The sequence below is a fragment of the Atta cephalotes genome (genome assembly GCF_000143395.1).
Source record: "Atta cephalotes unplaced genomic scaffold scaffold00013, whole genome shotgun sequence".
NCBI classification, from domain to species: Eukaryota; Metazoa; Arthropoda; class Insecta; order Hymenoptera; family Formicidae; genus Atta; species Atta cephalotes.
The window spans coordinates 4,987,021-5,003,174 of NW_012130077.1; the positions used below are offsets into that span (position 1 = coordinate 4,987,021).

The window sequence follows — 16,154 nt, forward strand, 5'->3', positions numbered from 1 at the left end:
AGTATAATTTAACTTTAATAATTAATTAATTAATTATACATTTTATTTAATTAATTAGTTAGTATTAGTTCCTACGACTTCTATCTTGTTACTATTATTATTTTATTTAGTTGTGTGTGTGTGTGTGTGTGTGTGTGTGTGTGTGTACATATATATATATAGTTAATGAGAAAAGAGTGTAGTCTATTGTACATGAAGTATACTTATATAAAATTCTTTCCTTCTTTCTTGAAAATTATTGATGTGTTTTTTAATTTGATATAATTTTAGTATTAATCAGACTTTTGTTCAAATTACCACAGTAGACAATACAAACCTATAACATAATTAGAATCGAAGACAAAGCCGTCTGTTTAAAACCAACCATGTTTCTCCTCATGTATTGGTACAGGGACGGGAACCTTATGTATAACTGGAACAGGCACGGCTACTTTTTCGACATGGTGAACAGGTACTGGGACTGGTACTTTTTCAACGTGATGCACTGGAACCGGAATGTGAATGGGGACTTTCTCGATATGATGTACGGGCACGTGGATCTTTTTCGTGTGATGATGATGGATCGTATGTACTTTATAAGGCACGTGGATTATATGATGTTCACTGAAATCATCCAATCATTTTTCATGTGTGCCATATTTACAAGTAAATGTAATATTTATAAGTAAAATTTTGATCGATAAGAATAGATTAAATAAGAAAAAGAATACTATATTTAATTATTCTTTTTATTTATTTATTTGTTTATTATTATGCAATGAGTAATCAAAATTATTAATAATTATACTATATAACTATCTATATTATATTATAAATAATTAAAATTATAAGTAATTTTAAGAGAGATGTGATGTTCTATAGGATGAAACTTCTAGATTAAAATAAAAAAATTGTCGAAACGTTACTTACTGATGATGATGACCTCCTGGCATCGGCGATGCCAAAGCCACAGTCATTATTCCGAACACGAGCAACTGTAACAAGAGAGGTAGTCGCGGTTTGTTTATAATATCGAAAGTGCGTACAGAAGTCATTTAAATGCACGGCTTTTTTTAAATTCGCGTTTCACCACTCTTAAAATCCGTTTTTTTTTCCTGCGTAACGATGATGTAAAAGTACCGAGCTTCTATAAATTCAAGCAGCAATGATTACACAGGCACAGAACATTTTTTTTATTTAAAGAGTAAATATCGATATTTTTATGTATTTTTGACGCTCTAAAATCGAATTCAATGTTCAAATTACTCCATCGCATCACAATTTCTTTTATCGATGGAAAACAGCTCGATTTTCCAGTATTATTATTGTAACGTGATGTAACAAATTGAACATCAGGTTTTATAGCGTTAAAATACATAAAAATCTGATCTCTAGTTCAAACATTAAATTTTTGTTTTATATGCCTGTGTTATCATTTAATCAAGATCTCTCCAAGTCAATGAAAAAACTAATTCTTTCTTCTTTTTTTTCTAATGGAAGAATTTTAATGTTATAACAAAAATTCGCAATTTTGGTCTTGAACATGATCCTTGATATACTACTAGTTAAATGCATTACCCTCAAAAAATGTATTTAATGATTATTTTATTGAATATTTATTTAGTCTAATTAAATACTGGGAAAAAAACAATTACAGCTCTACAAACAGTCAATGGATCTTGTCGCCGTATTTCTGTACAGTAAGATAAAAGCTATACATAAAAAAATTTTGCTTAGCTGTCATATATCCTGCGTTCGCTTTGGGCACACGCGTTGAAGCTTCATTCTATCTTATTATTCATTATATTTCGGAAGAAAGATAGAATGAAGCACAGAGTTAATTAAAATTTCGCCTGAATAGGAAGAGTACAAAATTAATTATGCAAAATTACGATTTGAATATCAAGAAATTTCAAATATCTTTCGGCGACTCTCATCTTCGAGAGAAATTTTGCAATCACAAAACACATTTTGCAAAATTGACGCGGTATATATACACTTACTTAGTTGTACTGTTAAAATCACTGACGACCACAAAACTAAACGACGAACATCGGAAGTGGTGCGATGCCAAAAGGAGTGCGATGAAAATAATATGTAGGTATATAATAGTAAATCACTCACAGCGATAGTATGGGAGCGCATCTTCAACTCTGTTTGTTTTAATCGATCTATCGTTATTTTTTGAAAATTCGCGGCGATGACGGCTGTGCGTGCTGCACTGTTTGCAAACTGTGTCGATACGATTCTGTGTTTTGATCGTCGGGGATGTCCGCTTATAAAGAACGGACACGGCGATGATCAAAACTACCCGGTGAAATTGTATGGGGTGGGAGAGCAAAGTAGCTCGGGATCCAGGGGGTTACGTAAAAGCAAGGAAACGTATGGCCTGTGTTACGTTCGTTTCGGAGCTACGTAACTTTCCGTTGTGCGTACGATATGTGTAAGTTGCGTCTCGAAGGTGGTGCGGGAAATGCGGCAATACGATCGAGTGTGCATGCATGTGCCTTAGCGCACTATAAGATCGGATTTTGCACGATAACGTGTATAATCGTACGTAACTCCTGCAATTTCCTTTTTCTCGTTTGCGGGTCGTTCAGACTTGTTGGCATTTGGCAAAATAATTTTTAAAAAAGTGTGAATCCGCGATGGTTGTGATTTCCCTGATGAAAATAAAAATCGGAGCGTAAATTAGATGTCATGGGAGAGTAACAGAAAGGTAAACGAAAGTTTGAGGAGGCGAAATGAAATGTAAAAGAAGCATTTACACTTCCTTTACATTTTGATTCATTTGTACATATATGTATTAATTATTGAAATTACTTACCGGATTATTTTGATAAATGTATTGCTAAATGACATCCGTGTGAAAACTTCATTTTTGATTGTATAACAATAATGAACTGACTTATCAAGTGAAAGTATTACTTTGTTTAGCTCAATAACATGCATTGTAATTAATATTTTATAGAATATTATATTATATACTATTATTATTATTCTTATTATTTAATTCTTATCATTTTTCGTTTTTTATCATTATATAGTTTAGTATTTAAATTATTTTATAATATAATAATAAATAATATAATAAAGATGATATACGTAATATATGTACATGAAAGAACTGCTTCTGTGAGAGTGAATAAAAAAGTGAGAGTGCACACAAAAATCTGAAAACATAAATTTCTCATTAGTTGATAAATTAATTAATTTATATATTCTGTTATGTTATAAAAATCAGGAAATAGGCATTACATCACGAAGCGAAACACTGTTCTCCTCTCTTGATCTGAAGAATATTTCCATTGGATGCGTTTATTCTTTTCCTTTTTCTTTGACCAACGCATAATAGATAGAGATGGATTCATTGTAACAATACTTTTATTCTTGATTACAAAAAGATTACATATTCGCCATGTATATGCACGAACGCAGGAAGTCACTCACTTCTGCATTAATAAATTGTACTGATTTCACTCGTAGCATTGCGTCGCTGAAACAGCTTCTGGTTTTGGAGAGAAACTTAAGTCTGATTAATCCCGTAAAAGGTCAAAGTTCTATGAAATGTAAATTCATTATTTAAGTGTGACACGATATTGCATATATATAATCCTAGTCACGTCCTAGTCACGAATGATATAATGAACGATTTCCTAAATATTGCGTGTGGAATTTTGAGGAAGATAGTTTGCATCATAATTGATTATGATTGTCTAATCATAAATACAATATTAGCGAAAGTTGGACACAAACACAAATGGATACGAACACGTGCGAACATGATAATAAATATATCATTATTGATGTAACGCGTATACATGAATGATACCTTGTACACATAATTGTATATATTGTACCGGCTTTCCCCCAACAATAATTTCCTTCCGTAATATTTATATAGAGCAAAAATTGTTGGTTGCAATTACTATAATTTAACTACAACATAGATTATTGCTGCCAGCAATATTGCTGCAAATTTCTGTAAACATATATGATTTATAATAATTTTTGGTACCAATATGTATATTTTTTAGTAAAATTATAAATATAATATAAATATAATAAAAATATTAATATAATTATTATTACATTATAACAGTAATAATTGTAGAAGCTTCTAATATATAATTATTTTACCTTACAATTATATATGTATAATTATACATATATAATTACATATATACATATATAATACAAAATGTACATATACAGTTTTTCGTAAAATTTTTCGTTGCGTTTATTGAATTCTTATAATTTACTTTAATAAATGCATTAATCTACAGCACTTTGAGTGTATAACACTTTAATACATTAATTTTTAATATGTGTTAATTAACATTTATTAAAGTAAATTCTAAGGCTTATGCAGTGAAAGAAATATTGATTTTAATTGCAATTAAATAAAAGATACAATTCGAGATTATAGATTATAATATCTCGAAATAAACGTGTCTTACTTTATTAACTTAAATTTTTTGAGATGCATGTACTTTATCGGTATCATACATCAGCTGCATAAGAATGCTAGTATTCTTGCCAATTCTCCTGCGTTCAGATCGATTACGAAGCTTTCCAAACAAACCATTCAGTGTTAAGACCAAGGTAACGATCGAGACCGTGTTGTACATATTACACGCTCCGTTGCAATTATGCTCTTTTCTTTTTTTTCGATAGCATATCGGTAGACCCAATCGGTGTAACAGGAAGTGGTGCAAGCTGCATACTTAAAATATTCATCATACAAGGAGAAAGCGTTTCGTAACCTCTTACACACTCGCCTTTGGGTATTTCAATACGGAGCAGGTAGTCGCGCGGTTCGAATAAGAAAAAAAAATAAATAAATATAAAAATATGATTGAGCGACTATTTGTTCCGATGAATTCATCAATATGTAGGATATCCCAGACCTACCGCATCAAAATTAATAAGCATTTCAAGTTAGCGAATTATGTCACTTCTCATACAGCACAGAAAGATTGCAGAAACATTGCAGAATGATTTCACTGAAACATTGCAATATTGCATGGTAGTTGCGAATTGCTGAATTATTGTTGCGAAATTCCAACAATGTTAAGATGTTCGCTTTTTGTTATTGTATATTGCAAAAAAAGGTTCCAGCAATGTATTTGGATAATTTTTACGAAGACTCTAAAATAATTTTTACGAAGGATTTTTACGAAGATTCTAACATGAAAGCTATTTCTATATCTCTATACATATATCTCACTAACATTAATTTTTCTACAAATCGCATTTCTAGTGCGTGTGATATGTGTTTTCCAAAAGAAATTTTTTAAAATATTTCAATAAATATAGTATTAATTTTGAAGGATAAATTTATTCGTAAGGATAAAGCATGTATATGTGTCCTCGAACAAACTATTATTCACATTAATATAATAATACAGTCGCTTGGTAAGTTAATCATGGATTAAGTTAAGCGCAGTGATTCTTTTTAATTCGAAACCGAGTCTATTGAAATCCATTAAAAAATGACGGTATAAAATTTATCAATAAAATTCGGGCGCTAGTTTATTCTTGTGTTCATATCAGGTCTAAATACATCATCGATCACATAATTAATATTTCGATAAATTGTTTTCAGCAGTTTAATTGCTTATCATCTTATCCGATAATAATGCATTGATTGTATCTAAATTCGATATTTATAATAGATCAATAAATTTTTTATTTAAATATAAAATGAATTATATTAATTATTACATCATAAAAACGGCTGTTAAACTAAAAGACTGTACTACATAAATATTGTAAAAACTTATATTTTTATATTATTATTATTGTAACAATTAATGAAAGAAGAACTTAACTCATACAGCACAGAAGATTGAAGCAATATTGCTGCAATGTTACAATATTACAGTTTTGCAATGTTTGTGGAATATTACAAGCATATTACTGACATTTTGCAGACATATTGTTAATTTACATTTTTGTAATACTTCTGCAATGTTACATTGCAATCTGTAATATTTCAACATTGCAACAATATTGCTTCAATCTTTTGTGCTGTAGATTGTGTGGGTTAAGTTCTTCGTTTAGTTGTGATTTGTGATTGACATTTTGTCACGAAATACTAATCACATCTAAACACATTAACTTTAAGCGATATCATTCGCTAATTCTAAATGCTTATAATTAAAAAATTATTATAATCCCGACATTTTGTGATATTAGAATTTTTGTCTCGAAATGATTTTAGAAATTTGCTATTAATAGTGTGATAGATTTGGTATATTTTCCAATTGTGTAAGAAATAACGCATTCATATCGAACGATTTTTACCTCGCTATATGCACGCGTTAATGAGAGTTCTTTTTGCTTCTTGATCGACTCTTCAAACAACACGACACAATACATAATCTAATAGGGACTTTTTATGATATAATACCTGAAAATGAATAATACTATTTCGATGCAAAATAATTAATTAGTCCATTAAATTTTTATTTTAAAAGATTATTTTTTCAAAAGATTCTAATAAATTAATATTTATATTTTCATAAGAAAGAGAATATCCTATTGTATAATTATTAATAATGTATGTTTTAATAATGTATGTATTTTTGGAATCAAAAATTTTAATAATAACGTGACAAAAATAACATGATTACAATAGTAAAAGATAGTTCTTGAATAAGCAAATCAATATTAATTAACATTGCAGTAAACAGTTGGCCTCTGTGATTAGTATATTTATTATTAAATTTAAGATAATTTACTGTTGTGTAGACAAAAGAAATTTTAATCTTTGTCTTGATGCATAATAATACATAGAATGGAATTATACATACATACATATATATATATATATATATATATACATCAAATTCTCCAAACCGCGCGCCAAATTTCTATCTTAAAACGCAATTCTAATGTGAGAATGCGTTCCGAATTACGCATGAAGCGTATGAAGTATCATCACAGTATAATCATATCCAGTAGCGAATTTTTTTGTGATCTGCAATTTTTAGTATCAGTTGTACATTTACGAATATGGCGGACGTATTAGAAGCTTAATAGAAATTCAAATTTAAGAGCTTGTCCTATTATTTAACTCTATTGTGTACATTTCACAACATGGCGGTGAATCATGTGATCTAAGAACACTTACATCAAAGGTGCCGACAGTATTCAGTGTCGCTTGAGTATGATTATACTGTGGTATCATTTTATCTTTTATGCGCTTCGTGGATACTTTAGAACGCACTTGAGACTTCGGGAGTACTGCCTGAAGTGCCGCGCAATCGTCACTTCAACTTCGATAAAGTTAGTACGTAATGTCGTGATCACGGACGTCACGTATTTGCATGCATTCGTGGTAATTTCTCGCTCGATTTTGATTGAATATGGATACGGTCAACGCGATGCTGCAAATGCTTTGAAGCGTTTTTTAACTGGTCAATTTGTAAAATTCTTTCTTCTAGTTGGTCCATCAAATGCTTCAAAGCATTAGTAGCGAGACTGACCACAGCAAGAGTACAATCAACTCAACGAAATATTTATTGATGCTTTGAAGCATTTTTTAATTGGTCAGTTGATAAACTTTTTTTCTTGATAAATTAAATGCTTTGAAATATTTGTAATGAGACTTGAGACCGCGTAAGACTCCATAGGAGTCTCCTAGAAACAAAAAGAATTAGATTCTCATTGGGAGGCTTTCCATTTGATGTCACAAATCAACATAAACGTCGTTTTATTCTTCTTGCATTGCATTCGGTGACATTCTATTTTCATTGTTTATTAGATGTAAAACAAGAATAGAATGACACAAATAGCGTCTTCCCGAACGCACTTTTGAGAGTGACAAAGATAGAACGACACTTGTGTCGACTTGTGTCATCAAATGGAAAGCATCCTTTGATTAGAGAGTTTGAAGCTAACCTGAGTCGACTTTTCTATTGATCAAGAAAAAGAAGCGCCGTATATCAGAAAAATGCAATAACGATGGAACGATGAGAGAAAAGATTGAGAGAGCATCGACTAGATAGCAGTGATGGATACAGCCAAGGAGTGAGTAATTTATTTGAGACTGCTTTTTGTCGTTGCACTCCAAAATTTAATGCCATCTTGGCTACACTAAAAATTTTGTTTCTCGCTTTCGTCAAATTTTACATACAGGATATGTTCCGTTTTTACAAGCTATAAGCATCGTTACAAATAACAAGTGACTTTTCAATTCTAATGTTATTTGTTTTCCAATTCTTATATAAAAAAATTTGCAACGAACGAAATTATCAAATCGTTATTACAACAAAATAACTATATAAATAGTAACGGCCGGCGTTACATGTGTAGTTTTTTGTCCTATATACACTGAAAAAAAATGTAGTCAATTTTAATAAATATTTAGTTGAATACTGCCAACTAAATATTTATTAAATATAAAGATATATTTATTTGATACAAGAAATGTTAATTTGACTTAATAATCATTTTTTTTATTGAACAAATATTTATTTATTGTAAGCATTTAGTTGGCAGTATTAAATTAATGTTTATTAAAATTAACTATATATTTTTCTCAGTGTAGATATATCTATTTTAAATAAATTAAATACGAGCGTATATAATATACTCAGCCACAAAGATTATTATTACTTATGAAACCGATTGTTTATTTTAATCTATGGAAGCAGCACAGGTTAGTCGAAATATTTAACATTAAAAAAAAATCGACTCGAAATTCGTAATTAAACCGAAATTTTCGAAATATAAGTTGTGAAATATAACAGCTTAAATTTTTATAAATTTTCAAACTCATTTGACTTAGAAGTAGTGTAAGCAGGAAAAGAGAGAAAGCCTCGGACACTATAATTTAAGTATATCATATCTAAATCTCTTCAGTCTTTTTTGAGTCGCGACAATTATCGTCTTTGCACGAAACCGCTATTTGTGAAAGTCAGTGTAGGTGCGGTGATTTTGAAGGAAATGATGGTCAGATAGTTGGCGATCGAACAAAATAAACAAGCATGATCGATGAAAGTCAAACGTTGGAATTCGTCCAACGGCTCTGATCAAGACAACGGCGCGGCATGTTGCAATGGCGAAGGCCGCGTAATTGATCGATTAATGATTTGCGAGAAGTGATCCGTGGCCACTGCCATTTCTGTTACGGTTATATAAGAATACAGTTCCGTTACGGAAGGGAAACGCTATCACTCGTGCGAAATTGTTGCAAGTGTATAAGGATTACGTTTGGATATCCTCCTTTTTTTTTCTTTACGTAAGCACCTGTAATGTGAAACTGAAGCGATATAACATCGGGTAATTATTTGATTATATATTATTGACTTACACTTTCTTGAACTTACATTATGCGAAATGATATGAATGTTTTATGTATAACAATGAGATAATATTCGAAAGAAATTATTCGAAAAAATTATTAGCTTTTCCGAATTAGCGAACCGCTTATTAAATTTAAATATATCTAGAAATTTCATTTTTTTAAATATATTGTTTATATATGTAGGCTTATTGAATAATCAAATGACTTTAATCATTTCTGTTTTCATTATAGCAATTAATAAATTTTATTATATAATGCACGAAGAAGAATTGTACAGTACTGCATAATAGTAGAAAATAATTAAAACAGGATTAATTTTAATGCATACAATTTATCTATATATAACAGATTTACTTTATTTTATTCCTTTAAAAATCATCAATCAATTCGGCCGGCATAAAAATCTTATTGCTCTTAAAATTTTCTTTACTTTATTATTTATAGATTACCTAAATATATTTTTATGCAAATACAATTTTATTTTATTTGTAATTCACATTTACAGCCAACCCATTAAAGTATAATATTTGTGTATCTTACAAAAAAGAAATCTAAAGTCTTTCACATTCATACTTATTCCAATACACACTTGTATTCATTGTACATTTGTATCTTATAACAAATACTGTGAAAACAAATGCTCAGTAGTACATATGCATACACTATCAGCAATCAATTCATATTGAAGATTGCATGATAGATTTTATTAGAGTTGTTAAACATATCCGGCAATTATTTTTTCTTTTTGAGCTTTGGAACAACTTCAAACTGTGGTTTTTGCCAGTCCAATGGTTTACGGCGGTACATAGGCCATGGAGGAACAGTAATTAATGCTGCCATAACAAATCCAGCACTTAGAATATAGATTGTCTGCGAGAATTGTTGAATGGCGTATCCCCAAATGAAGCCGACTACCTATAAAAAATATATAAGTTTGATTAAAAAAGTAAGGAACTAGCAATCATTCTCGGTATGATATTAAAATCTATTATGCACATTTGATATTGATTATATATATAAGTAATGTTAAATGTGCATAATGTGTCTTTGGATAGGAGGCATTGGTAAAGAGCATAATCAGTTGCTTTATTAGCAATTTATTTGTTAAGCGTAGAAAGCATTTGGACTGGATTGTCTGATGAAAAACATATGGTGATATTTTCGACATTCGTCATAAGATCATTGTCATGTATGGTGAAAATTGTGTCATAGGAAATGAAATAATATGAATTGGCATAATGTCTTCACTGATTAGAAATCATATCACATTGCATGTTACTTTTCATAAGATGAATTTTTTAAATGGATTTTTATTTCTTTACTTAATGAGTGAACTGGACAGCCTTCTGTTTGAGGATACGTGTCACATGCACATTACATACATGTAACATTACATATGTAGCCAACATCAAATATACATAATAGACTTTTTGATATCATGCTGGAGATAGCTGCAATCACTTTTTCATTTGATCAATCTATAATTGTATATTTCAACTATGATAATAATTTCAAATATTTTCAACATTTCTAGAGAATAGTAGCTTACCCCAAATAACGTTATTATGACCCGTGACAATTTCTCTGCTCTAGCTTGGCCATCATAATCCTAAAACAAATAGCATAAATAATAAGAGTACATAAATTTATAGGGCTTAGAAATAACATATATGGAATACAAATTTACAAGTAACTAATAAATATAGAACTAACAAATTTATTTATAGATTACAATGTATAGATTTATAATGTTATTTATAATATGTAAATTATTTAAGTAAATACGTAAATTATTTCGCGCTATCAATCGCATTGACATATGGTGTCTTGATAATCCTAACCTCGCGAATAAAGAATGCACTCGTCTTGAACACATCGCGGATTGATATCCGTTTCAGCGGATTATTCAAAGACTTCGTTACTTACCATATGCGTTGGAATGGATTTGAAATATTGCATCCACGCATTCATCGTAAACAAATATACAAACGTAGCTGCGAAGAACACGAACTGACAGAAACATACGATTACTTCGATTTGAGATCGATTCGAGATTTCGACTCTTTCGAGACAATCGAGACGTGGACAATAAGCGTGATTGTGTATTATTATTGATTGCGCAGACGCGGCGCGAATTTTAAAATGAATTTCAAACTGATAACAAGGGCTGTGTTCCAAAATTCACTATCAGTGTTGAAAATGTATAGTATACGTGACATAGACTGTAGATTTTCAGCGTTGGCAGTGAATTTTGGACACGAAATATAATATACTTTTTTACATTATGTCCGTTGCAGCAGTTAATGTAACACGATACGTTGCATATGTAACTACGTCAAAAGTTTATCCAATTTTGATATATATTTTTGTAAGTATTTTATTTATCTTCAAGACTCTACTTAAATATCAGTCAAATGTAATAGGCTTTCTACAATAAGCCATACCTTAGTTTTAACTCTTAAGAAATTGATGAATCATAAATAATTATTCTTCTCACATTCGATTGTGATTGAGCAATTTCTTACGACTTAAGATTTAAAACTTAGATTATGTAGAAAGCCCATAAGAATTCGCTACTGAATACAGACAGAATAATTATTCTTCTCACATTCGATTCGACTATGGTTTGTCCATTTTTTATGATTTAAACTTTACGACCACTACTTCTGTAGTAGACCCCATATTAATGTTCTCGTTATTTAGCTTAATTGATTGTTTCTTTAAAGATAACAATATAGTTTTTATCCGAGAAAAATATAAATATATATATCCGGCTAATTAACGTCGTCATAGCAATTAGCATTTTTTATATAATCTCTTTTAGCTTATGAACTTTTACCTAAATTATTCCTATTTGTTTTAAGTTTATTTATCGCTATAATTATATATCTATTTTTTATTAATCTTTCTTATTTTTTTAATTTCTGAAATTATGATTTATTTTTCGTTTAATATCATATAAGTTTCTAATATAAATTATATTCTTGTACTGTCATTCACAAAAAAAATGTGTTGTATATTACTTTGGTCCTATAAAAAGTGATGAATAATTATAAAAAAAATGTTTTATTTCGATGTATTTTGCTAGAAAAAAAAATGTGCAACTTTGTTCATTATTCTATGGATTTCCTACTTAATTATTTTCGATCCAATAACATTATTTTCAGAACTGTATCTATTTAAATATTCCAAAATTTTAAATACTTCATTAAAATAATTCCTATCTTATAAGAATTTAAAAAAATATTATTCCGATAAAATTTGTTATTTCGATTGTTTAATTGAATATTTAACACGATATCGTAACGCAGATGCGAAATTTCGCTAAATTACCGCAAATACGGCATTAATATTCGTAAATGATGGAACCGTCATAGCATATATACATAACGAATATTATCACCTTAAATGAGTAAGCTAAATTGCGAAGTGGGTAAATAATCGTGATAAGGTATGTAAATATTCGCGTTGAAAGCGTTTGACCGAACGCTTTTTGATGTCGCGTATAAGTGACTTCATTTCGCGAGTTTCAAAGTCTGCTGATGTAGTTCTCGTCGTGAGTACAAGTGTTCCATGTCGACGGCACTTCACTGTAAGAACGCGCAAAATGTACTGCATCAGCAATAGTAGGGAATATGGCGAAAAAGTGATTCTCGTTATGCTCGACCAGATTAAACTTCCTCAATGTTTCATATACAGGACCTGTCAATAATCAATATATTTATTTTTATTATTAAAGATTAATTCATCTGTAAGATATTGATATTTCCTACTGAAGATATTGATTTTTCGATAGATGTTTGTAAGAACAATCTCTCTTTATTTATTCATGATAATTGAAATACAAAAATTGTAAGATTAATTTTTATATATTTGCAGAATGTATAAAAAAATGGATCGTTGAAGAGACGAAAATATTGTGTAGAATAAATAATATTATACATAGTAATTAAAGTATTATTGATTCTATTTTCTGATTACATACTACATCACGAATTAAACTTACGTGTAGATATTAATTAAGAAAGAAATTATATAGATAAAATTTTCTATTAAAGATTAAATATATATACTTACCGGAACAACCTGCTATATAAACAGACACTTCTATGCCACAATATTCATCAACAATGTTTCGCACTGCATTCGCGCCTGCCAGATCGATATGTGACAATGCAGTAAAGTCCAGTACAAGAATACGTAACTGTAAAGATCGAGTAATGAGATTGTAGATGAGATATTAAACAAATATAGTCAATTATCAATTATCAATTATATTACATTAATATGTCGCAGCGAATATTCTTCTATGCGGATAATTAAAAAATAAATTGCAATTATTTACCTTTTTAATTTCCTCCACTATGGTGCTGTTGTATGTAACTTGTAATTGCTTTTTAAAGCTTTTTTCCTTTTGAGGTACTAGCTCTGTAACCTTATACACTTCCTCACGAAAATATTGTTTAGATGCGAAATTCAAACTACCAGAATAGTGGAAGATTTTGATGCCGGGAATCTCTACAGTCTGGAATATTTGTTAAATATTTATTTTCTGATTAGAGTTAACAGTAATTTTTATTTTTAACTTGCCATTCTAATGATTTACTAAAACGCCAAAAATTCTATAATTTATAAAAAATTTATATAATTTATATAAGAAAAAATTTATATAAGAAATTTATAAAAATTTTACTATTTCTAAGAGAATAAATACTAACTGATAATACTGGGTAGCGCACAAAATGTCATGCCATTTGATTTATTTCATTAAAATTATACTTCTGAAGTATCCATTTTTTAACTGTATAAACATAAATTCTGTATTTCTTGTGAATTCTATTAGGTGGCATTACGAATTGAAACTGTGAAATAGCGGCCGACGGATGATTGACCTAAAATGTTGAACATAAAAAGATAGTATTGTTTTTCATGGAAATTGTAGCCGAGACTCAAAGACATCGTGCAATTATGCCATGTATTATCCGAAGATTTGTGTTGAAAAAATTCAAACACAAGAGTGTGTCTCCAAAAGATTATAAAACAAAACAATGTAAAACAAATAGTATGATAATTCGTGTGCAATTCTGCATTTCACAAATTAATGTCTTTATCTTCGCCCAATTTTGACTCATGATGTCACATCTAATAAAAATTCATGAAGTAGGTATAGAATTTGTTCATATAATTGAAAAATATTTTACAAGTATAATTTTAATGCAATAATTAAATGGTGTGACATTTCGTGCACCGCCCTATATACATTATAATTTAATGAGAAAAAAAATTTTTTTTTAATTAAAAATTCTTCGTACTCCTTTGTATCTCTTGGAATCCAAGTAGAGCTCAGTGCCGGGTGCTAGAGCGAGCTTACACGTATAAGGTCGCATTGCGAGAATAAGTAATCTTCCTATACACAGAAGTATACCGATCAATAATCCATACTCAACATCGAAAAGAATCACGATAATGAACGTGACAATCCAAATGCCGGCGTCCATCTTGTCCAATCTCCAGAACTTGATAAATTCACTGACCTTTATCAGCATCCCTTTTAACGCCACCACGATTATACTTGCTAGAACACACTGCGCATCTCACAAGCATCAAATGCATTTTATCATCATCCGACGCTTATATTATAAGATAGAAACAATAAAAAGAATAATTACTCGTGGCAATGGTTGAAAGAATGGCCCGATCCACAATAATACGCTCATCAAAATTCCACATGATATCAAACTCGCCAATTGTGTATGTCCACCTACAGTTTGTTGAATCAATGATCTGGATAATGAAGCCGTGATAGGCATGCAAGAGAAAAAAGAGCCTACAAGATTTCCCAATCCCTATAAAATTGTGTAGAATTGATATATTTTTATATTAAGAGCATACAAAGCGATGTATATATTAAGAGCATACAAAGCGAATATAAACGTATTTACTATACATATTTAAAAATATTATATAAACCTGCGCAATCAATTCTTGATTAGAATCGACTTCATAACCCTCCTTTTGCGCAAAAATCAATGCCATAGACATTGATATTGTATAAGCAACCATAGTAATCACGAAACTATCTACTAAAACGTTGGGTACAAGTGACAACGGTGGTACAGATGGGACCGGCAGTCTGGAAAATTGAATTAAAAACTTTAATGTTACAGTAATTTAAAGTTACTTTATTTTACTTTCACAATTTGTTATAATTTTATTAAAAACATTTTCTATATATAATGAGTTAGCCAAAATTAATTTAGTAAATTAATTTTAACTCAGTATTATATACAAAAGTTAATATTTTCATAACCAACATTTTTTGCAAGCTGTACGAGTTAATCAAATACTAATTTTAATTACATATTTACCCTACTGGTATATCGCCAACTGTTATTACATTATAAGTGTCCGCAAGATTCATTTGCATCGATATCAGAGTACCGATTACCACTGCAAACATTTCTATCGGAATTGGAAAGGGGCATAACTTTGAAACTCTTGGCTGAAACCCAGAATATTTCTTTTTAGAAAACGCAGATGTAATTAATTTTATAAATTTTCAAATATCTTTTTTATATAAAATGTATGAGGTCTGTTCTAGAAATATCTGCGTATATTTTTGTCCTTGGGCATCTTCTCTCTCTCTCTCCCTCCCCCCCTCTCTCTCCCTCTCTCTCTCTCTGTTTCTTTTTCTTTTTCTATTATAGAAAAGAGGCATTCAGTATTTAAGAGGGAGGAATCCTAAGTACAGAATGCCTATTTTCCACAAGAGAGAGAGAGAGAGAGAGAGAGAGAGAGAGAGAGAGAGAGAGAGAGAGAGAGAGAGAGAGAGAGAGAGAGAGAGAGAGAGAGAGAGAGA

At 30.0% G+C, this 16,154-nt stretch overlaps 2 protein-coding genes across 2 annotated transcripts in view; both read right to left on the reverse strand.

The window, feature by feature from the left end:
* Positions 1-10,027: 10,027 nt before the first annotated feature.
* Positions 10,028-11,266, reverse strand: LOC105617577 (signal peptidase complex subunit 1). The gene is made up of 3 exons (XM_012199133.1): positions 11,222-11,266; positions 10,845-10,904; positions 10,028-10,210 (listed from the first exon to the last, which is right to left on the reverse strand). The coding sequence occupies exons 1-3, from the start codon at positions 11,264-11,266 to the stop codon at positions 10,028-10,030; spliced, it is 288 nt and encodes a 95-aa protein (XP_012054523.1).
* Positions 11,267-12,824: 1,558 nt separating this feature from the next.
* Positions 12,825-16,154, reverse strand: part of LOC105617715 (prestin-like) — a 16,544-nt gene continuing 13,214 nt past the window's right edge. The window contains exons 5-11 of the mRNA XM_012199269.1: positions 15,664-15,797; positions 15,266-15,428; positions 14,965-15,141; positions 14,608-14,880; positions 13,641-13,820; positions 13,373-13,499; positions 12,825-12,997 (exon numbers count right to left, since the gene is read on the reverse strand). Coding sequence (XP_012054659.1) covers positions 12,825-12,997; positions 13,373-13,499; positions 13,641-13,820; positions 14,608-14,880; positions 14,965-15,141; positions 15,266-15,428; positions 15,664-15,797 — 1,227 coding nt within the window. The remainder of the gene's footprint in view (positions 12,998-13,372; positions 13,500-13,640; positions 13,821-14,607; positions 14,881-14,964; positions 15,142-15,265; positions 15,429-15,663; positions 15,798-16,154) is intronic.